Below are 25,442 nucleotides of genomic sequence, written 5' to 3'. Positions count from 1 at the left end.
TACTCTCAATGTAAATATAAAGCTCACTTTGGTTTCTTTGCAAAGTTGTATCTCTGTTACCTAGGTAAAATGAAAATGGTCTCTAGTTTGAACAGTTAGTGTTTCAATGGAGGATTCTACAAATTGCAATACATTGCCTACATGTTAACATTATCAGAGTAGACTTCTTACAATGTGAAAGCCTACTTTTTTCATTTTTTAATTTGTTCTAATTAGTTATACATGACACTAGAATGCATATTGACATATCATACACAAATGGAGTATAACTTCTTATTCCTGTTATACATGATGCAGAATTATAACGATCATGTAATCATATATGCATATAGGGTAATGTCCAGTTCATTCCATTATGTTTTAAACATAATTGCGGGGGGCTATGACTTTGGAAATTTTTACCACAGAGAAATTTTTTTTCTTAATTAGACAACAAGTTCTTGTATACTATTATTTTTAAATTATTAAAGAAGTATTCTGTTATTCTTAGGGAAAATAATTGGACTGACTACATAAGCAGCTGATTTAGGTCAACAAACTCAGTTTCTGTGTCCTCTTAGTATCAGACCCTGGCCCAGGGACCTTGCCTGGATCTCAACTGGCTGAATTTGGCCACCCACATACAAAGAAATAGGCAAAAGATGGAAAAAAGAAGAATGAATTTTATGCAGTTTGATCGAACTAGGGAGAATCAGATTGCTTTTCTGCTGGTCCCATAGAAGCAGTTAAAAATTATAGGAATAAAATCCAGTTGATATACATATGTCGGTTTAGCCTATGCTGGACAGGTCTGGGTAAGGGCGATCTCCATTCTCGACTCCCTTGGTGTCCATGTGGTACTGGTCTTGGAAATCAGGATTGGGTCAATGTTCTTCCAGTATTAAAGATGAAACATCTGAGAAATGCTGAAGCTTGTGAAGTAGAAGACTTTTCCTGAGAGAAGGGGGCCCAGAGCTAGGTGTCTGCAGGAATGTGTGCGTCTTGTTCTTTTATAGGACCCAGAACCCTCCTTTTAGTCCCTGCCTCCCTTTCTTCTCTGCATATGTGCCTATGGGCAGGAAGAGGCAGGAGCACTGTGGGTGATGGCTTGTTTGGGGAAGTGTGATCCTGGAGGTTAGTTGTTAGCAACCTAGTGATAATTACCCATCATCCTTTCTTGACCTCCATCATTCCTTTTCTACACTGACTGCCAGGTTTTCTGTCTCCTGGCTGTTTATTGAGGAATGTAACATTTCCTGTCCCCTCGGGCCAGGTGGGTTGTAGGCACATTGCTTTTTGTAAGGAAAGCATGTGGGGAGTCAGTACAGTGGGCTCATTTTATAGAATTGTTCTCTTAACCCTGTGTTCCTAATATTCTTATCTATTTGTCCCTTTACACCTGGCAGTCCTATACTATCAGCATCAGAAATTGTATTCAGTTTCAGAGGGGCCCTTAATTTCTGTGCACTCTGAATTTTTTTTTTTTAATCTAAAATCTTCCAAGGAGATTCTGATGCTACTGGTATACTGGTATCTTGCTCTGGGGCTTTCCTGTGTACCCCTAGACCGGCAACATTGTAGTTACCTGACAAGTTGAAAGTAGAATTTTGGGCCCTACCGGATTTGATCAGAATCTGAAGAACTCTGGGTGACTACTTTGTACATTAAAATCCAGAAGCATTTTTCTAGGTTGCCCCTCGGTCCTTTATAGTCTTTTTATAAGGCAGCCTACTTGTTAAATTCTTTATTGTACTACACCCTTGAAGTCTAATTATTCCTTACCAGCTGAAAATGCTTATTTGCTCACCTAGGATTACCCTCTAACTTCATAACTTATGCTAAATACTATCTCTGATAACTGAAATATTTCTGGGCACAGAAAAGAAGACTTTTGTGTCTGAAAAAAAATTTCAAAATATAATATGGTAGAAGACTATCTGAGTTATATTTTCATCTGTTTTCCTTTTTATAGTGTATTCATCAGAGTTATCTAGAAAAACAGAACCAATATGTTGTACATCGATACATATATAGATACACAAATATATCTAGCTGACTACTAGAGTTGATACTAGATTCAGTGTTTGTCATGGTGGGCACGTCAATGGTTTCTGTACTTCATTCTACTGGACTGTGATTTCTTTGGGTTAGGAACTGATAAGTTCAGTGGGCCTGATGAAGAATGATTATAAAGTTAAGACTTAGAAGCTTCCTGCCAGGGCTTCAGTAAGCCTGCTGTGTAGTCTTCCAGAGTGTTTGTTGCTGGCATGATGGATGTGTGGGAACTAGATCATAGTGGAATGACAGATTCCTAGACAAGCCCAGTGAAAGAATAACAATAAAAATTCAATATCAGAATAATGATATTGTGTACAATTTAATAATGATCAGTTAGGTACTATTTAATTGTTTTGATATATCTGATAGCCTAATATTCATTATATAGACACAAGAGTTTTTCCTCTTTTAGGACTTTTTTTTTTCATGCTATGTTATGAATGTTAGTATTCTAGAACTTGTCACTCCTGAGTTGCCTTTTGCCTTGAATCCTAATTACATATGGTCAACAAATATGCTGATAAAATTATTTTCTTAGTATTTTTCATACTAAACCATTTCTAAGATAAATGTCAAATCTCATTTCTTACCAGAGCATTTTGTATCCTCAAACTTGTTACTAGAATAGTATATGTATTTTGATCAGTCTTAATTTACATTCACATCAGTGTCTTTGATGCAGCATAGAAATTTAGATGGTGGGAAAAATATGATTGCATTGATATTTGAGGTTAGGTTTGCTAACTTCAGGCAACCTTTTGATAGAAATCTCTCAATTGTAAATAAATGGTGAGTCTCCAAATCTTATTTTTAAGTTTACTATTTTTTTAGTACAAAGGATTGAACCCAGGGGAGCTTAATCACTGAGCCATATCCCAAACCCCTTTTATTTATTTATTTATTTTAATTTTTTTTGCATTTTATTTGTATATAACAGTGGAATGCATTACAATTCTTATTACATATGGAGAATACAATTTTTCATATCTCTGTATACATAGTATATTTACACCAATTCGTGTCTCCATACATGGATAGTAATGTCCATCACATTCCACCATCACTAATTACCCCATGCCCCCCTACCCCTTCCACCCCTCTGCCCTATCTAGAGTTCATCTATTCCTCCCATGCTCCCTCTCCCTATCCCACTATGAATCAGCCTCCTTATATCAAAGAAAACATTTGGCATTTGTATTTTTTGGGATTGGTTAACTTCACTTAGCATTATCTCCTCTAACTCCATCCATTTACCTGCAAATGCCATGATTTTATCCTCTTTTATTGCTGAGTAATATTCCATTGTGTGTATATGCCACATTTTTTTAATTCATTCATCTATTGAAGGGCATCTAGGTTGGTTCCACAGTTTAGCTCTTGTGAATTGTGCTGCTATAAACATTGATGTGGCTGTGTGCCTATAGTATGCTGTTTTTGATTCCTTTGGGTATAGACCAAGGAGAGGGATAGCTTGGTCAAATGGTGGTTTCATTCCCAATTTTCCAAAGAGTCTCTATACTGCTTTCCATATTGGTTGCACCAATTTTCAGTCCCACCAGCAGTGTATCGTTGCCAACACTTTTTATTTATTCTTTAAAAATTTTTGATACACTGTCTCACCAAGTTTCTTAGAGCCTTGCTAGGTTACTGAGGCTGGCTTTGAACTTGTGATTTTCCTACCTCAGCCTCCTAAGCCATTGATTATAGGCATGCACTACCATACCTGACCGAATCATTTATAAATATTTTATGTTATTTTTAAGTTTATTTTAGCATCAACATTTACTTAAATTTCCATTTATGATGAACTATCATTAAGAAACTTTATAGGAAGTGGTACTTTTGCATTTGTCTTTTGTAGAGCCTGGCTTAAAGTAGAGTTAATCACAATTTGTTATAGCTATGTAAAACAAAGCAGTTTCAATATACTTTTTCCTCAGTAGAGAGTTGGATTTGTTTATTGTTATTTAATGTTTAACTCTTTCAAGCTTCTATGGAGTGAAAATGAAAACAGAGTTTTCCAGAGTAGTGTGATTAATTGGTGCAAGAAGACACTGAGCTGACTGATAAGCTTGTAAACATCCATTTAACAAAAGAAGTATTGTACTTTTGTCTCACAAACTAGTTGAGCCCACCCAAAGCCTGTTCTGCATGCTCAAACGAACCCAAACTATATTAAAGTGGTAACAGATGCCAGTGGTAACATACTTTATCTAGATTTACATAAGCCATACAAACAGTCCCAAACCACACTTGATTTAATATGCTGACCATATCCTGGCAAAAGGGTGAATATTCTAAAATTTTCTAAGAAGAAAAGCCCCTATGGAATTTTTAAATAAAAGATTGTATTTATTTTCTACCACTACCCTTCAGCAACCCTCTAATATATTCAACTTTTTGGCTAAAGAGTGTTATAAAAAACAATTTCATTCTATTCATTTCTGATTATAATTATGATTCCAAGTAAATTTGTGCTATAAAAATTGCCTATGGTGTCTCTTTTCATATGGTAGTTTTTATAAAAATGGAAAAATAGAAATTAAAATTGAAAATCATTCCAGTTTCAACTGGCTTTAGTTAAAATTAGTTATTAATATTCATGTAAGTATTCATGTTTTTTCCTAGTCATTATATAATGTTTTACATTAAACATTTGTTTTATTTTAAAGGAAGTTAATTGATTTTTCTCTGATATAGGACATCTTTTTCTGGCTCAGACATTTTACATTTTATTTGGAAAATACAGTGATACAGGTGGATTTCTTCTACTAAGTTTTGAGGAACAGTAAAGCTTTAAATCTTTTTGAATTTTTAAAATTTTATGAGTGTACCATAAATATACATATTAATTGGGTTCATTTTGACAAAATCATACATGCAAGAATTTCTTTGCTTGAATTTTTTTAGTCTTTTTTCATATGAAAAGCTTTTATTTATTTTATTTATATATGACAGCAGAGTGCATTACAATTCTTATGAAAAACTGTGCTCTGTTTAATATCTCTGGTTGTATATAAAGTATATTCACATCAATTCGTGTCTTCATACTTGTACTTTGGATAATAATGATCATCATATTGCATCATCATTTCTAACCCCTTTTTACCCACAATTAGCTTTCCTACTAGAATAATTTTTTAAAGAAAATCAATTGAATTCGTTTGTGCTTAGACCTTAAAAATAGTGCCAACTTAAAAGTACAGCTAACTTGAAAGACAGGAAATAAGATCATGTGAATAAACTTGGTTCAGTATTACTGAAATTTAATAAGATTGTGTTGAAAGTGTATGAAACACCTTATACTTAATTTCTTAGTTATTTTTTAACAACTTTTACTTATAATTGTGATTTTTTTTATGTGCAAAATTTTTTTGAAACTTGAATCAAGTTGAAAAAATGAATGATTTAAATCAGATTTTCTACATGTATAACTGAACAATGTTCTTCATCTGTAGTATGTCCTCATCAGGTCTTTCTTTTCTTTTTTTGTAGTTGGACTGAATAACTTTATTTTATTTATTTATTTTTTATGGAGTGCTGAGGGTCGAACTCAGCCCCTCGCTTATGCTAGTCGAGCGCTCTACCCCTGAGCCACAACCCCAGCTCCATCATCAGATCTTTCTTATTAAACATACAGTGATGATGCCTTTTATAATATTAACCATGCGTTTGTTTTTTGAACAATGTAAAGTGACAACTAAGATTTACTTTAAGTTGTGATGCTTTTTGGGTTTTGACTGATACTTAATTTTTCAAATTTTCCCATTAATACCAAAACTTCTTTGTACATAATAGTTTTTGTTTTTCACTTTCTTGAAAACAGTACTGTGATTGTATCTTATGTGAGTATGTAAGAACATTTGCATAAAGTTTTAATCAGTAAGAACAGAAAGGCTGTGAAATAATTTAAAAGGAGCTTGGTGCCTTTGGAATTTTATTGTTAAAAAAAGATGTAAATTGGAAAGTTAAATATTTTGGGGAAGATTAGAGAAAGTAGAGTTCACTTGTTTTTTTAATCTTAAGATTTTCTAAATTTGTCATCAGTGAAATGGTAATTCAAGCACAGGCAAGTAAATCTGTCATGTTCAAAATCTTGGAAGGTCACAGTTATTAAGTAACTAGTTAAGTAAGACTTGATAACAGACAAAAGCCAGCTACTTACACTTCACTCTGCTGTAGGTAGTGAACACTCAAGGACTATAAACCCAAGTATAGGGTTTATTTTCAAACCAATAAAACATTTTGTAACTTAAATGTTCTTTTTAAACTTAAATATTCTTTTTCAGCTATAGAAATAAAAAGAACAAAAAAGTATGGTATCATTCACTTGAAAAAGAGTAATATGCATATTCTGCTTACACATAAAAACATTCATGGGAGAGACAAGATGTCACATGCCTGTTCCTTACTTTTGGTTCTAAGGCAGGAAATTTCATTCTATCTTCTGTGACTCATTTAACAATGTGCTTAAGATCTGATAATATATGAAAACATATTTTAAAAAATCTGCCTATATATTACTGCCCTCCAGTTGAAACATGCACAGTTAGCAATACAACTAGCTACTCAGAAGAGCACTTGACCTCTTAATTTGAGTGTGCATACCTGAGTTTTTTGGAAAGATTTTATTTATGGATCTTCCTTTCTGCTTGTCTATACTTATGGCTTATTGGCTGCTTTCACTTTGTTTATTGCTTGCCTTCCCACTTCTTAAACTAATAGCTTCCTGATCAGGGTGTTGAGAGAAACTTAAAGCATCTTTCTGTAGTCTATAATACTGGTTTTTGATTCAAGGAATTCAGGGCAGTGGAAGGTACTGCCCTCATTTTGAAGGATTAGAACTTGAAACATCTTTTGGATTACAACAGTTCTTATTTATCTAAGAATACTAAAAACTTGAGGGGTTAGGTTAGTGAACAGCCCAGGAAAATTAAAGGGCAAACTTATGAATTTTTAGTCTATTTGCTTATGGAACTAACTCAGTATTTTATTTTTCTGAATGAAATTAAGAGGAAAATTATTTCCTTCATCAACTTTGAGATTTATACATTATTACTCCTCTTGCTTCTGAAGGATTTTTATTAGAATGACACTAGAATTGAGCTTTCATGAAATGACAGTGTGTATTACTATATATCACTACACTAGGTATCCTAACAAAAGTATGAGATTTTAGATTGCTAAGATCGTTTAGCCAGGGTTTGAAAGCCTTGAAGAAATTCTGTGTACTTGCAACTTGTTAGGGTTTGGATATGAGGTGTCCCCTGAAAAGCTCATGTGTCGGGCAATGTAGGAATATTGAGAGGCAAAATCATCAGATCATGTGCGCTCTAAAGTAATTGTTCCTTTGATTGATCCATTTGATGGAGTAATAATTTGAATAAATTACTGGGTGGTAATTATAGGTAGGTGGGGCATGACTGGGGGTAGAAGCTTACTGGGGGCATGTCCTTGGGGATTATATTTTGTCTCCTGCTCTTCTCTGTCTGCCTTGGAGTTGCCATAAGCTAAATAGCTTTTCTTCAACCACACCCTTTTGATTTGATGTTTCTGCCTTGGAGCCAGCCAGTCTAGACTGAACCTATGAAATCATGAGCCAAAATAAACTTTTCTTCCTCTAAACTGTTCTTGTCAGGGATTTTGGTCACAGTGACAAAAAGCTGACTAACACACAACTTGACTGAAACTTGAGAGAATTTCAAAGAAGTCTGACAGATGGAACTGTGATGTTCCATATTTTGATGTTCAAGATATCAAACTAGGCATCCTTCGATGCACCCTCCAGGTGATGTGGCTGGAATTCTGACAGTGTTCCTACCTCGCTCCCACCATCAACCACTTGAAAAGCAAGGAAATAAGAAAAACCAGAAGCACATCCCCTACTTGAAAGAGCTACCATGCCTTCCTCCACTTGGGACTAACAATGCATAGTAGTTATTTCCTTGACGGCTCCTGTACAAAAGAACAACTGACCTCCTGAAAAGTTGTCTCCTCTAATTTGCATCATTATATGCGTCAGTGATTGTGGGTTGTTTTGTTATTCGAGAGTACTGTCTTTTGTAATACATTGTGGACTGGTATAGCATCCAGGATGTCTTTTTTTTATTGTTTAATGTCCCTGAGCATTTGTTTCAGGGTACTACTTGAGAGTATTAGCTCATAATTATAATAATTATACAGATGAGAGATATTTAGGCAGTCTTTTTTTTTTAGAGAGAGGTGAGAGAGAGAGAATTTTTAATATTTATTTTTTAGTTTTTGGCAGACACAACATCTTTGTATGTGGTGCTGAGGATCGAACCTGGGCTGCACGCATGCCAGGCGAGCGCGTTACTGCTTGAGCCACATCCCCAGCCCGTAGGCAGTCTTTACCACATTTTTTTTTGATGTTAGACAAACAGCTGTCAACCACAATGTAACATTGTTTGACTAGAGAATCATATCACAGGTACTTTGTTTATACCAAGTTGTATTTAAGGTTCAGTTGATTGTAAGAAATGTTTCATATACCGATAAGAAAACAGCTAATTTAATATCAATATAATCTTAGAAACTTCATTTTATGCTTATTAAATGAAATTTTATGTGTAGATATTTTTTCTCATTTGCGCAGAATGGATCTGTTTCTTGATAAGATGGAGCAAAACCACTTATTTTTCTATTGAAAGAAGCCATAAAACTAGACTGAATATGCGGACTAGCTGTTTGAATATTTGAAGGTTAGAGATAGATGGACTAATGCAGACAACCCAAGTTTGAAGTATTGTCTTGGCCGTGAACTTGGCTTTTCTATTTTTCTGTGTGTCCTGACCTGGATCCAATGCAGCTTGAAAGTCATAAATAGATACCAAAATACACCTGCTAGAAAAGCCTTCTGTATGTCATTAGAAGAGCAGGAAGAGGGTCTCCTAATGATAAGAGAGAAATTCCTTTTCTCTTACTCTAATATTTTATTTCCTGAGCAGTCATGTGACAAGTGGTGGTACTGATAGTGGTAGCAATAGAAGCCTGATTGAGCTTAAAATTCGGAATAAAACATTTCTCTCTGAAGTCTTTCTGTGGTTTCAAGGGATGGGGGTCAACACTGTTTCTTTTTTGTCTTCTGTTGCTTAGCTCTGGATATAAGTGTAGTCAATGGAAATGTGAGGCAAGTATGGTAAAGGTCCAGCTTTCTGTTAGAAATATTGATAAGGTATGTACTAGGGAAATGGAAAAAAGGAGATAGTGCGGTAGAGGAACACAGAATGTTCATACCTTTGAGCTGCACATAAATGTATTTGACCCTAAACATTACATGATAGATTTTAATTATTAAACTAATGGATAAATTGGGTTTTGGGCCACTTAGCAGCACACATGGGAGATTGATCCAAATGGTACCAAAAAAGCTTTGAAAATGGAACTGGAAGCATGACACAGAAGATTGTTAAAATTGGATCCTGAGGAAAATTGAGTTGATTTACATTGGAAATGGTGACAATTTGGATGGAATACAGAATTTTGCCACAGAGCATTATCTAATAGTAGAGTATCTTAATATATAGAATATAATTCAAACTATTTGGTATACAAAGAATCAAACTCTGAACTCGTGGGAAAGGACAATCAATACTTGTTGAGATGATTCAGATGTCGGAATTTTCTGGAAATATCTTAAAGCACTGAATTTCAAAGTGCTACGGCAAGTAATGGTCTTGAAATGGAAGATGGAAAAATCTAAGGGATAGAAAGTATGAGGAACTAAATTTTAGTTTAGACCAAGATTAGTGAAGTTAAGTGGATCATTTAGAATTTCTCAACAGAATGAAGAGATTTGTAGAGGTTGGGGTGGAAATTAATAGTGATTGATATTGAGAGAGAGAAATCATCTCAGCCCCAGAAAGACAAGGAAGACTTCAGTACAGAAACAAGACCTTGAACTGACTAGGAATGAAATCTCCCTAATTTGGCAAAACATGAGCCTATTGATTAGGAAGCTTCATTAAGTCCATCATGAACCTATAGAAATCCACAGATGCTTCATAATCAAACTCCTAAAAACTGAAGGCATACAAAAAATCTTGCAAATAAGTAACACATTATTTATAAGGGAATAATGTGAATGACTCTGGACTTCTCATGAGAATCTATGCAGACCAGAAGAAAGTAGAACAAGATTTGCAGTATTAAAAACACACTATTAACCAAGTATCCTGTATACAGGAAGAACAATTTCAATAGAAATCTTAAATTCTTTCTCAGAACTAAGAATTCATTACCAGCAGGTGTATTCTAAAAGAATATCTAAAGAAAGCTCTTCCCATAGAAGGAAATGCCACAGCAAATAATGAGATATCAGTAGTTGAATAAAAGAACTAATATCTGAGTAAATAGAATTTTAAAGTGCTACTTCAAGTAATGGTCTTGAAATGGAAGATGGAAAAATCTAAGGGATAGAAAATATTAATTTAGTTTTTAAAACTCCTAAACAATAAGAATAAAGGTTACATTTTATGAGATTGTTTTCTTAAAGAAGACAGAAAAAGCTTTGTAACCAACAATGCAAAGGGGTAGGATAAAGGGACATATATCACTGTTGGGGATCTGTCTTTTATTTTGTGAAGTAACATGTTTTATGTGGACTAGGAAGAGATTGGCATATGTATTGTGATTTCTAGAGCAAACATGGGAGAAAACGAGCAAAAACTGAAGAAATTTAATCACTCAAGAGAAACTTTTTTTTAGTATTTTTAAATTTAAGTGAAAAGGAGCTATAGGAGAAACAGAGCAAGAAAAGTATATAACCTAGATCCACACGTGCCAGTTGCATTAAACATGAGTTATTTCTGCACACCAATTAAAAGGCAAGTATTTTCACAGTAAATATTAAAATATGAACCAACTATATACTCTTTAAGAGCTCATCTCCAATAATATAGGTATGTGCATCTTTCATACAGTAACCAAAAGAAAAGTAGTGTTTACAGCCAAGTTGAGTTTGGACCATGGAAAATTATGATGAAGAGGGATGTTCATCAACATAAAAGGCCAGTTCAATGTCTTAGTTCATCTTTACTTCTGTAAGAGAATGTTACAAACTGCATATCTTGTAAAGAAAAATTCTCAGTTCTGGGACCTGGGAAAAGCAAAGTGCTATATGGGGTGGGCTGCTTTGGTGTCCTCATGTGACAAAAGGTAGACATCAAGAGGATGAACATCACATCCTCAGGTGATAGGAGAGGAGAGCAAACTCAAAATCTTTTTGTTCTTATGAGGTCTAATTTGTTGGTTTCTTTTGTTGCCTCTGCCTATGGTGTCACATGGAAGAAATAATTGACAAATTCAGTTAATAAAGCTTTTGCCTTATTTTTCCCCTAAGTTTGGAAAATATATTATTTCAAGTTAAATTTTGTGTATTATGTTAAGTAACAGTGTCATTTATCTGTTACTACCAGTTTACCCAGTACCATTTGTTGAAAAAAGACTATTTCTCCATTGGATGGTCTCGGTCCCCTTACCAAAACTTGATTGACCATATATGTGAGCATTTGGGGGACTCTGTTCTATACCATTGGTTTTAATGTTTGATTATGATACTACCACACTGTTTGGGTTACTGAATGTAGATTACTATTGCTCTGTAGTAACTTTTAAAATTGGGAAGCACAATTCCTTAACTTTGTTCTTTCTCAAGATTGTTTTGACTATGCAGAGGTCTCTTGGTATTCTATATGATTTTAGGGCAGGCTTTTCAATTTCTGAAAAGGTCACAGGAATTTTGATAAGGAATACATTTAATCTGTAGATAATTTTGGGCATATCAATGTTTTAACTTCTTTGTCCATGAATAAGGGGTGGGTCTGTACTTGTTTCTTCCAGCAATCTTTTATCATTTTTATTATGCAAATCTTTCACTCTTTAGTTGAGTTCATTCGTGTGTTTTATTCATTTTGATACTATTGTAAGTGAAGTTTTCATGGCTTCCTTTTTTGATTGCTCATTGTTAATATGTAGAAATTCAAATAATTTTTGTTGAGTTTGTATTTTGCTATTTTACTGAATTCATTCTAACTTCTGTGGAATCTTTAGGATTTTCTACATAGAAAACATTTGTGAAAATACTTTGACTTCCTTTACCATTTGGATGCTTTGTTTTTCTTGCTTGCTTTCTTGGCTAGAACTTCCAGTGCTGGGTTGGATGGAGGTGGCTAAAGTGGACATTGTGTTCTTGCTCCGATCTTAAAGGAAAAGTTTTTATTATTTCACAAAATAGAGGTGGGGTATCTCTTATCCAACATATTCAGAACTAGAAGTGTTTCAGATTTTTTTTTTTTTTTTAACTTGGAAGTATTTGTGTAGACGTTACCATCGAGTATCTCAAATCTGAAAATTGAAGTGTTCCAGAATTCCAAGCTGACTATCATTCCATTATGTCATTGTTTAATTGATTTTGGATTTTTGGATTACAGATGCTCAACTTCTCCTAGCAAACGGAATTTAGCAGCTTATTGACTTATGACCAAGTATGTTTTATTCTGACATGCAAATATTATTGAAAATAAAAAAATCAATAAATATCATTTCCAAATGAAGGAGAAAAGGCTACATCTCAATGAAGAAAAATATTTTGTAAAATCCTTTAACATTCAAATGGAGAGAAGGAAGTTAGCTCAACGTAATAAAAGCTATATATGAAAAATCTACAGTGAATGGTATACTCCGTTGATCTTAAAAAAGGCTAATAGTATCTTTGTATTAGTAAATTGCATTAATTAGAATTAAAGTAGGCTTTAGGCCTAAAACTATATGAAAATAGAAGTGCCTTTTTTTTTCTTATTATTTCATGTTCTCAATAGTTTTAAATACAAATTTAGGAAGTTTCTCCATTATTTTAGTTTCATGTTCAGAGATCTTTGTCTTTGCAACATACCCAAGACTTTATTTTGTCTCTTGATCATTTATAAAGATATTTCTGAATGAGAAGTAGTGTGGGTGAAAGGATTAGTGCATATATGCAGATAACTATTTTTGTATTTGTAAAAATGTCTTAATGTCAAATTATAGATGTAAAAATCCAAACCAAACAAACCTATAAAATAATACACATGTCTGCATAACCACTCAAATAAATAATATAACATTATCCATAGAAGAAGCCTTTGCTGAACCTTTGCCTAACTAGGAACTGCACCCTTAAAGTAGCAGCTATCCAGATTTTATAGCAATCGCCTCTTCACCTTTTTTAGGAGCTCTGTTATACACATGTACTTTCCTAGATTTTGTATTTTAGTTTTGGTATTTTTAAAAGAAAATGCCATTTAAATCCCACTTAACCTACAGTTTTCCTATTCCTTTATTTTTCTTAGTTTTTCTTGCTGAAGCCCGCCCACGTGGTCTGTAGGTGTTCTGTTCTGAATTTTGATCAGTGTATAGTGCATGATACAGTTCTGTACCTTTCTTCATCTCTTTGTCCTCTATAAAATAGTAGCTGGATCCTGGAGCTTGATCCAACCTTAGATTCATCTTTAGATGAATTTAGATTCATCTTTTAGAGATGATGTGTTTTTATCACAAGGCATCTAATGATAACCACTGATATTTAATGCCTAATTTTATTCCTACATTGGAGGGAGTATAAATCATATTTTAATGATATAAATTGGTTTCTTATATTATAAAGAAATGCTTCTTATTTAGGTAGTGGTATAGTTTATCCTGGAATGGTAAATGCTTGGTTATTTTTTCAAATAAGTGAATTCTGTATCTGAAATTCAATTTTTTGTGTGTATAAAGAAGAAATGCCTTATGAACTCATAATATTGCTTATTCAACATTATATCTTAATTTTTTCCTGTTTGAGATTTCTTGTTTTCAAAAATAGGGGGAATAATAGGAGTTTTTATAGTTGTCATTGTTGTCTTAAATAGTAAATAGTCGCAAGATATCAATTGTTATTTTAGTAAAGAGTTAAACTACTGTTCCATCTATCTTGTTCTCCTTTCTTTGTCCTATATTGTGTGTTTATTCTATATTGATGTATCCTTACAGAGTAGGGCTGAAAAAATGTAGCTCAGTGTTAGAACACTTACCTAACATACACAAGAAGAGTACAGGTTCAATCGCCAACATTATAAAAGAAAAGAAAAAAAATATGACTTTGTATAGGAATTGATTGACCTTTTTAAAAAAAATATTTATTTTTTAGTTATAGGTGGACACAATATTTTTATGTGGTGCTGAGGATCGAACCCAGTGCCTCATGCATGCTAGGTGAGTGCTCTACCTCCGAGCCACAAGCCCAGCCCCGAATTGATTGATCTTTAGTTTCTTCTTTGAGTTTATGAATGTGAAATACTGCCCCAGTGTGAATATACTACTCTTGTCATTGGTTAAAATACTTAATTGAATTTGTGTAAAAATTTAAAACTTCTATTTTCTTAGTGTACTATTGAATTCCTGTCATGTTCATGATATGTTGGTATACTGTTTTTGTATCACCTTTATAGTATTTTGAGATAAATTGCTGAACTGTAAATCCCAGTGAGACATGTAGGTAACAGTAGTGATGGGATGGTTTGTAGCTTTCCTTAATAGTTTTATACCAGAAATATCAAAGTCTTTGTGCAATGGGTGATTCACTACCTCTTCGTAAATTCACTATTCACTGAATTCATTAATTGCCACATCCTGGGAGGAGATTAAATAAAATTGAAATATTACCCCCAAAGAGTTATACCATTTTGGGAGGAAAGTTTATCAGTTATAGTGGCCAATTTATATATTTTTAAAAGAGAACAATCCATTTTTTTTTTCAAGGAGAGAAACTCTTCTAATCCTCTCACATGCAAACAAAAACAGTATACATACTAAGCAGAGGCTTTCAATTTGGCTGTACATCAGAATCATGTTTGCATTTCACAAAAATATATGCTGGAATCTTGTTGGATAATCTAGAAGCCTATGTATTTGAAAAATGCAAACGGAATAGATACTTAGCTGATTCTAATGTGCAACCAGATGAAATCTCTGAATTAGAGAATTCTTGATGATTTTGAATTTAGCCTAGTCTTTTACTGTAAACAGAATGACAATTTGTTATTAGTAGTAGAGGACATATGTATATCCATGTAAGAAAACAGCCAGCCTGGCATACACCTTTGTGGCATAAAAATACCTTCAAATGTCAAGCAATGAGCTAACAATATAGAAACCAATATTAGAGATCCACCAAATTTATTATCATGCTACTTGGATTTGAATTAGAGCATTACTCATGTTTTCCTCATGACCTTTAATGACAGTAGAGGTGAATATTAAGCCTCCTATTAATGCATTTTCATATCTTACTATCTTTTCAAAGAGTACTCTTTATTTTAGTGCACTTTCAAACTGAAAACATGCAAGAATAGCACAGATAACTTCCATGTATTTTACCTAGATTTCAGTAATTCACTAGACATTCATGTTTTTCCTCACTTGCTGTGTGATTTCCATGTGTGTCCAACCCCCCACCTAATAGAACTGTGTAGTAATTAGTCAATGGTAGTTTTTAATTTTTCTTCAAATCACTGCTTGACATTAGAGAGAATTTTTTTTGAGAGAGAGAATTTTAATATTTATTTTTTGAGTTTTCAGCTGACACAACATCTTTGTATGTGGTGCTGAGGATCGAACCCGGGCCACACGCATGCCAGGCGAGTGTACTACCGCTTGAGCCACGTCCCTAGCCCGAGAGAATTTTTTTAATGTTCAAATCCTTTTTTTTAATTCTAATTAATTATATATGAGAGTAGAATGCATTTTAACACACCATAAATAAGTGGAGTATAAGTTTTCATTCTTTTGGTTGTACATGATGTAGAATAACACCAGTTATGTAGTCATATATGTATATAGGGTAATAATTCATTCTACTGTTCTTCCTACCCCCCATACATCCTCCCATCCCTTCACTCCCCTCTACTTAATCCAAAGTTACCGTATTCTTCCCTACACCCCCACCCCTTATTGTGAATTGGTATTCACATATCAGAGAAAACATTCATACTTTGATTTTTTTGGGATTGGTTTATTTCTCTTAGTATGATATTTTTCAGCTCCATCCATTTACCAGCAAATGCCATAATTTCATTCTACTCTGATTTTATCTCACTCCAGTCAGAAGGGCAATAATCAAGAATACAAACAATAAATTTTCACAAGGATATGGAAAAAAGGGTACACTCATACATTGCTTGTGGGACTGAAAATTGGTGCAACTATTATGGAAAGTGGTATGGGATTTCTCAGAAAACTTGGAATGGAACCACCATTTTGACCCAGCTATCCCACTCCTTGGTCTATACCCAAAGGACTTAAAACAGAATACTACAGTGACAAGGCCTCATCAATGTTTATGGCAACTCAATTCACAATAGCCAGACTATGGAACCAACGTAGATGCCTTTCAACAGATGAATGGATAAAGAAAATGTATATATACACAGTGGGATATTACTCAGCCTTAAAGAAGACTTTATTTAGCAGGTGGTAGTTTAAGTCATTAAGTTTATAGTAATTTGATACAAAGCACTTCATTAAAATTTTTTCTTGGAAAATATTAGTAGGTAATATTCTGCCAAATTACAAAATAAGGCTTAATTAGTATCAAATGGAAAAGGAACATTAATGGAGCTCTTATGGACATTTACAGAATTAAGAAATTAAGATTTTGGAAAGTGGGGGAATATATCATTTTAATTTGAAGGTTTATTGCTAATAGTCATGAGAATATAGATAATATGAATATGTTCTTAGGCAAATACAACTTACTAAATTGATAAACGTAAACAGCTATTCATATTCTTATATTAAGTATTACATCTATAATTGAAGGCTCTCGGGCTCTCCCATCGATACAGTTGGCTTTTATAAGCAAATTCTATAAAAGAATTCAAAAGAAAATATGTTAGCAGTTGAGTTTTCTTTAGATTTGGAAATGAATGCTTCTCAATTTTAAACAGTATGATTACTTAATGAAATATAACATGGCTTTATAAGGAAGTAAGATTACTATTTTTTTCTCCTGAAATGGAGGCAAAATTCTGAGTTTTATCAGATAAAATTATGGTTTGGAAAGAAGGACATAAGATTACAATCATGTGTTTGTGTACCTAGAGAATCTGAACTAATGAATAAAACAGTTTATATGTAAATTTAGCAAATTTACTGACTATAAGGTCTGCATAAAATTTGTTTTTATGTAAGAAATAGGTGAAATTGAAAAGTCAATTTACAGTAGCATCAACAGTAGAAGAAAATATAACTGTAAAAGTACTCCATACTGGGAACTATAGACCACTATTCAGAAGAATTAAGGAAGATATTGGAAAGTGGAGGAATATATCATGTTCATTAGAAGGCTTGTTATTTAAAATGTCATTATGCTAGTCATGTATTCATAAATGAATATAGGAAAGTAATATCAGATTTATTCCACTGTCATATCTCATTCCCTCTCTTTCCTTTATTCTCTGTGTATAATCCATAGTACTTTTATTTTCTCCCCCACCCCGTATTGTATGTTAGCATCCACATATTAGAGAAAACATTTGGCCTTTGGTTCTTTGGGATTGACTTATTTCACTTAATGTTAATGTTATTCTCCAACTTCATCCATTGATCAGCACATGACATAATTTCATTTGTCTTTATGGTTGAGTAATATTCCATTGTGTATCCATACCACATCTTCTCTATCCATTTATCTGTTGAAGGGCAACTAGGTTGGTTCCATAGTTTGGCTATTGTGAATTGAGCTGCTATAAACATTGGTGTGGCTGTGTCACTGTAGTACGTTGATTTTAAGTCCTGTGGGTATATGCCAAGGAGTAGGATAACTGGCTCAAATGGTAGTTCCATTCAAGTTTTCTGGGGAATCTCCATCCTCCTTTCCAGAGTGGTTGTACCAATTTGCAGTCCCACCAGCAATGTAGGAACATACCTTTTCCCCTCACATCTTTGCCAACATTTATTGTTGCTTGTATTTTTGATAATTGCCATTCTGATTGGAGTGAGATGAACTCTCAGTGTAGTTTTGATTTGCGTTTCTCTAATTTCTAGAGATGTTGAACCTTTTTCGTATATTTATTGACCATTTGTATTGCTTATGCAATGTGCCTGTTGGGTTCCTTAGCCAATTTCTTGATTGGGATATTTTTTTTTTTGGTGTTATTTCTTTATATTCTGGAGATCAATCCTGTATCGATGTGCGGGTGGAAAAATTTTTCTCCTATTCTGTATGCTCTCTGTTCATGCTCTTCATTGTTTTCTGTGCCTTGAAGAAGCTTTTTAGTTTGTTACCGTCCTACTTATTGATTTTTGATTTTACTTCTTGTACTTTAGAAATCTTGTCCAGTAAGGCAGTTCCAAAGCTGACATGATGGAGAGTTGGGCCTACATTTTCTTCTAGTAAGCACAGGGTCTGTGGTCTAATGCCTGGGTCCTTGATCCACTTTGAGTTGAGTTTTTTTACAGGAAGAGACATAGGGAGTCTAATTTCATTTTGCTACATATGGATTTCCAGTTTTCCAGCACCATTGGTTAAAGAGGGTTTATTTCTCCAACATATGGAGCCTTTGTCTCAGATAACTGTATTTATGTAGGTTTGTCTCTGTCTTCTATTTTGTACCATTGGTCTTCATGTCTGTTTTTCTGTCAATACCGTGCCATTTTTGATACCATAGCGCTGCTGTATAATTTAAGGTCTTGCATTGTGAAGCCTCTGGCACCACTTTTCTTGGTAAGAATTGCTTTGGCTATTTTGGGCTTCGTATTATCCAAAAGTGAATTTTATTACTGCTTGTTCTATTTCTATGAAGAATGTCATTGGAATTTTAATAAGAATTGTATTATATCGTATAGTGCTGTTGGTAGTATGGCCAGTTTGACAATATTAATTCTGCCTATCCAGGAACATGGGAGGTCTTTCCATTTTCTAAAGGTCCTAAATTTCTTTCTCTTTATTTTTTCCCTTCAACCATTTTTTATTCTGCTCATATTCCATTTCTTTCTTTAGTGCTCCGTAGTTTTCATTTTAGAGGTATTTCACCACTTCTGTTACATTGATTCCCAAATATTTATTGTTTTGACAGGTTATTGTGAATAGGATAATTTCCTGGATTTCTCTTTCAGCTGATTTGTCATTGATATATAGTAATGCAACTGATTTATGGGTGTATTTATAGGTGTATAGGAATGCAACTCATTTATATCTTGCTACTTTGCTGAATTCATTTATGAGTTCTAGAAGTTTTCTGCTGAAGTTTTTGGGTCTTCTAAATATAGAATCATGTCACTGCAAATAGGGATAGTTTGGAGATATTCTTTTCCTATTTGTATCACTTTAATTTCTTTTGTCTAATTGCTCTGGCTAGGTTTTCAAGGACTATGTTGAATAGAAGTGGTGAAAGAGGGTGTTCTTGTTTTATTCCAGTTATTAGAGGGAATGACTTTATTTTTCTGCATTTAGAATGATATTGTCCTTGGGTTTAGTATATATATCTTTAATAATGTTGAGGTGTGTTTCTATTGTCCTTGTCATTTTAATGTTTTGAATGTAAATGGATGCTGAATTTTGTCAAATGCTGTTTCTGTATATGTTGAGATAAGCATGCAATTGATTGATGTAATGAATCACCTTTATTGACTTCTATATTTTGAACCAGCCTTCCATCCCTGGGATGAACCTGATTTGGTCATAACATACTATCTTTTTAATGTTTTTGTATGTGATTTGACAGTATTACAAATTTTTGCATATGTGTTCATCAGGTATATTGATCTGAAGTTCTCTTCCTTGATGTGTCTTTGGTTTTGGATCATGGTGATACTAGCTTCATAGAATGAGTGTGGAAGGGTTCTCCCCTTTTTTATTTCATGCAATAATTTGAGGAGGATGGGGGTTCTTTGAAGTTCTGGTAGAAGTTGGCTGAGTCTAAAGTCTTGGTAGACTTTAGATGGCATTTTAAATTTCATTGCTTGTAGTTTATTTAAACTTTCTATGTCTTCCTTATTCAATATGGGTAGGTCATTTGTCTCTAGAAATTTGTTGATGTCTTTATGATTTTCTACTTTATTGGAGTATAGATTTTCAAAATAGTTTGATTATCGTCTGTATTTCAGTGGGATCTGCCATGATAGTTCCTTTTTCATTATGAATTTTATTTATTGCCTTCTGCTTTTGGTATTGATTTGTTCTTTTTGTAGAGCTCTGAGATGTAATGTTAGGTTATTTATTTGATGACTTTCTACCCTTATAAAGAATATGCTGAGGGCAATGAACTTTCTTATATATAAAGTAAAAAAAATAAAAAATAAAAAATAAGAATATAATACAAAACCAGATTGAAATATACTAATCAAATATCCTGGTCCTCAAAAGACAGAGCCATGAAAAATAACTGGTTTCAGAAGTGTCAGACATAAATTCAAATATAAGTAAGAAAAAAAATCCAAATATAAGTAAGTATAAATGTCCATGATGAACAATAGTTAAAAGAATTCACAGCTAGAAAGCCTATACTACAAAACATAGATATTTTATGAAGAAGAAATGAAATGTAAAATTGAAAACCAGCAAAAAGAGGAACTACACTAAAGGAATAGTCAAACAAAGGAGAAACTCATTCAAATTAAAAACCAGAAATAAATCAAAATGACATGGAATAAACATGATTTCTTAATAATAACACTGAATATCAGTGCCCTAAACTCATCAATCAAAAGACATAGACTGGCACATTGGATTAAAAATTCAAGACCCAACAATATCCTGTCACCAGGAGACTCACCCCATAAAGGGATCAACAGACTGATGGTAAAATGGTTGGAAATGAACATATCATTAGCATGGATCTCTTAAACAGGGGTTTCTGTCCTCAGATTAAGTGGACCTCAAGTAAAATTAACCAAGAATGCCATTTCATACTGCTTAAGGGAATTGTACAAGACATAACAATCTTACATATTTATTCCCCAAACAATGGAACATCTCCATCATATAACTTTTCTCAATTTCAAATAGGACATAACAGAATAATACTGGGTGACTTTAACACAATTCTCTCACCACTGGCTAAATCCTTCAAACAAAAACTAAACAAGCTATAGACCTAAAAAAGTACAATTAATAATTTAGGCTTAATGGACATATATACACTATTTCACCCATCAGTGAATGAAAAATCAATAAATATATATATTTTTCTCCACAGCTCATGGATGCTTCTCTAAGATCATATAGTATGCCACAAAACAATTCTTCTCTGAGCAAATATAGAGATTACCTTGCTTTCTATCAGATTACAATGGTCTGAAGTTAGAAATTAATGATAAAATAAAAAAAGAAGCTACTCTAACATCTGAAGACTAAATAATATGCTATTGAATGCCTGATGTTTAGCAGGAGAAATGAGAGATGAAATAAAAAAATACTTAGTGGTAAATGAGAATCATGACACAACTTATCAAAATCTTTGGGACACTATGAAAGCAACTCTAAGAGGAAAGTTCAAATTTAGAAAGATTGAACTAATTTTATTATGATAAAGTGAATACAAAAACTTAATTTTATTGCATTGGCATTCTAGAGGAATTGGTAAACCAAATGATTGTGATTTCTAGTTACTAAGATCTCTTATTTCCATTAAGTATGGTATGATTGGTTGTCCACTAACCAATGTTTAATGCATAAATTTGTTGCCTTGGGTATAAAATAATTGAAGATATCTTGGTGTACAATAGAGGTTACTCCACATGGCCTGAAGCCAAAACCTCCTTATTCTTAGTCAAGGGCTTTGAAAAGCAGGTAAGCACAGTTGTCCGCATGGGAGGTTATTGTTGTATTCTTTTGTTGAATGTGAAAATTTTAATTTTTTTCATTTTATTTCAGAGAGAATATCACAAGAAATTTGTATAGTTATGGACACAAAAGAAAATAAAGAACACATAGGTCATCTTCTTGAAGAAGTGCTAAAAACTGAATTAAATGTAAGTATTTGAAGATTTAGTTTGGTAAACTTTGCCGCAGATGTTTGCAGAATAAAGGTATCATCCTTGATAAAGTATGAACACCATTTGGTCTTAATATCATTCTGCCTCAGTGGGATTTTTGGGTCTCTTAACACTTAGGACTTCAATATGCTCCCTTCCCTTTTCCTTTCCTGTCCTTTTCATTTTGAAGTAGGTTCTTGCTAAGTTGCTAAAGGCCTTGTTAAGTTGCTGAGCTGGCTTTAACTCTCAATTTCTCCTGCCTCAGCCTCCCTAGTTGCTGGGACTGCAGGCATGTCTCTGCCACCATACCCTAGTTTCAATCCTTAGGTTGATGTTACATGAATCATTTTGGTCATCTAAAACTAGTCCTCTAAAAGATTGCCTAGGATACAGTATTTCCAAGTCCTTCCATGTGAACAAAATCTTCAAGTTGATTTGGCCAGGTTAAAACTGAGGCAAAAAAAACTTGGTTCAGAAATTTTTTCTTGAGTATCTTAAATATTCTACTGTATTTTCTTCTGTAATAAAGTATTTTGTACAAGTGTGACGAACATATAATTTTGTTTTTTGGTCTTATAGGTAATTTAGTCTGTATGAATGAAGGCCCAAATAATTATTTTTACTTTAAAGTTCAGTTGTTTCCTTTGAATTTTCTGTTAGCCATTTTTAGTTGATGACCTGGGGTATATTATGTGTTCTTTTATTGTTTAGATTTCAGTGTTTTTATTTACTGAAAATTACTATGCCATTTTTAGCATTTTATGTTAAGTTCAGTTTTCAGAGATTCTTGTTGCATGATACACTCTTAGCTACTGCTTTCTTTCGGAGTTTTAAAATGTCTTTTTCATTTTAGAATTTTTTTGCTTTCCAGTTTCCTTTGTTTCAGGCATGAAAAGATCATTTTATTTGCTCTTATGTTCTTTTTATTTTAGCCTTCAATTCTTCAATGAATGAATTTCTTCAATTTTTCTGTTGTAATAACTACTTCTATTTCTTTCCAATTCTGATTTTAAGAATTTCATTTATCTTATTAAATCTTAAGTTATGGTTTTCATTTCTTTTGTGAATAGGTGTTTCTGATTTGAATACTTTGCCTATAGAAACTTTTACTCTTTTGTTTCTTATATCAAGCTTATGTGAGATTTATTTTTCTATACTGAAGCTCTTTTTTCCCCATAGCTTTATTGACGTAAAATTGAAGTGCAATAAAGTGCACATATTTGAAGTATGCAATTTGATGAGTTTTAATATGTATATAACTAATATCAATATAAAAAGTATTTGTGGGGCTGGGGAGACACTTCAGTTGGTAGAGTGCTTGCCTCACATGCACAAGGCCTTGTGTTCAATCCCCAGCACCACAACAAATAAATAAATAATAAAAACCCAATTGCATTCCTTTTCTTAAAATTTAAAATCATGAAGACTGTTTCCACATATTTTAATACATTAGAAATCATTTATCTTAAGATATATACAACCCCATCCCCACATGTTAACTATTTCAAAATTAGATGGCACACTTATAAATATCTCAGAGGTCAAGGAAGAAACACAAGAAAAGTAAATAAAAAGTGCTTTGAATGAAGTGAGTAAAAAGCTTAAAATACCAGAATGTCTTGGATGAAACAGTGCTCACATGAGCATTTATAACAGAGTACTTGTATTAGAAAGAAGCTAGATAGGAATCAAATTATTTTCATATTATGTACTAGGTAGGAAAAAGTGAGAGGAGAAATAATACAACTAAAATCTGATTAAAAAAATAAGCCTAATCAAGAAAAAGGCAGGTAAAAATTAATGGAAAGGGAGCTATCAAAATAACCCCACAGATGCTAAAAATATATAATGGTAATATTACAATTATATGCCAACATATGTGATAGCTTACACAAAACATGGTCCATATTAGAGAAGGGTCCAAGTTCTGCTGAGAAGAAAAAGTATTCTCTCAGTGATGCATGAAATATTCTATATGTGTCTGTTATGTCTAAATTATATTTTTTACTTCTAGACTTTATTTAGATTTTGTTTAGAGGATCTATTCAGTGGTGACAGAGGCATGTTAAAGTTACCCAGTATTACTGTGTTGTGTTCTATTTGATTCTTGAAATTGATACGGTTTGTTTGATGTAGATACACGTTCCATTGTTTGGGGCATAAATATGTAAGATTGTTATGTCTTGTTGATGTATAATTCCCTTAAGCAGTATGAAATGGCCTTCTTGGTTCCTTCTGATTAACTTTGGCTTGAGGTCGTCTACTTTATCAGATAGAAAGCCCTGCTTGTTTATGTGATCCATGTGAGTAATATGTTTTTGCTGATACTTCTACCTTCATCATGTGGATGTCTTTGTTTATGAGGTGAGTCTCTTGGATAGAATATTGTTGGATATTATTTTATAATCCAGTGTGCCAGTCTGTATCTTTTGATTAATGAGTTTAGGCCATTAATTTTCAGCATTATTATTGAGATATGATTTGAATTCCTACTCATGAGTTTATTTATAGTTTTTAATTTGAATTAGTTTCTCCTTTGGTAGATTATTACTTTAGTGTAGTTCTTCCCTTTGCTGGTTTTCACTTTTTTCCATCTAATTTTTAAAATTTTTACTTAAAAAAAATATTTTTAGTTGTAAATTGACACAGAACCTTTATTTTATTTTTTTTTTATGTGGCACTGAGGATCAATCTCGGCATCCCATACATGCGAGGCAAGCGCTTTAACACTGAGCCACAATCCCAGACTTTTCTTTTCATCTTCATGGAATATTTTGTTAAGAATGTTCTGTAATACAGGCTTTTAGTTGCAAATTCTTTTAACTTTTGTTTATCATGGCAGGTTTTTATTTCATCTTCAAACCTGAAGCTTAATTTTGCTGGTTATAGGATTCTTGGTTGGCATCTATTTTCTTTCAGAGCTTGATATATATATTTTTTTAATTTTTTAAATTTGTTCTAATGAGTTATACATGAAGCAGAATTCATTTTGATTCATTGTACACAAGTGGAGCACAACTTTTTATTTCTCTGGTTGTACACAATGTAGAGTCGTATCACATGTATAGTCATACGTGTACCTAGGGTAATGATGTTCATCTCATTCCACCATCTTTTCTGCTCTCATGCCCCCTCCTCTTTCTTCCCTCCACTTTGCTGAATCTAAGTTCCTGCATTCTCTCCACGTCCACCCCCACATTATGGGTCAGACTGGCTTACTTCACTTGACATGATATTTTCTAACTCCATCCATTTACCTGAAAATGCCATAATTTTATTCTCTTTTAATGCTGAGTAATATTTCTTTATGCATTTGTCCCACAAATCCATTCATCTATTGAAGGGCATCTAGGTTGCTTCCACTGATTAGCAATTGTGAATTGTGCTGCTAT

General features: G+C 33.2%; 1 protein-coding gene across 4 annotated transcripts in view; it reads left to right on the top strand.

The window, feature by feature from the left end:
• The window catches only part of Crppa (CDP-L-ribitol pyrophosphorylase A), a 302,194-nt gene that overhangs the window by 94,202 nt on the left and 182,550 nt on the right, over positions 1 to 25,442 (top strand). For all 4 annotated transcript variants that reach the window (XM_076863146.2, XM_076863121.2, XM_076863136.2 and 1 more), the window contains one exon: positions 21,950 to 22,047. In XM_076863146.2, the coding sequence (XP_076719261.2) occupies positions 21,950 to 22,047 (98 nt within the window). The remainder of the gene's footprint in view (positions 1 to 21,949; positions 22,048 to 25,442) is intronic.

The sequence above is a fragment of the Callospermophilus lateralis genome, chromosome 1, assembly GCF_048772815.1.
Source record: "Callospermophilus lateralis isolate mCalLat2 chromosome 1, mCalLat2.hap1, whole genome shotgun sequence".
Taxonomy (NCBI): Eukaryota; Metazoa; Chordata; class Mammalia; order Rodentia; family Sciuridae; genus Callospermophilus; species Callospermophilus lateralis.
The sequence above is the reverse complement of the archived record's forward strand: the minus strand, read 5'-3'. Positions and strand labels throughout refer to the sequence as shown.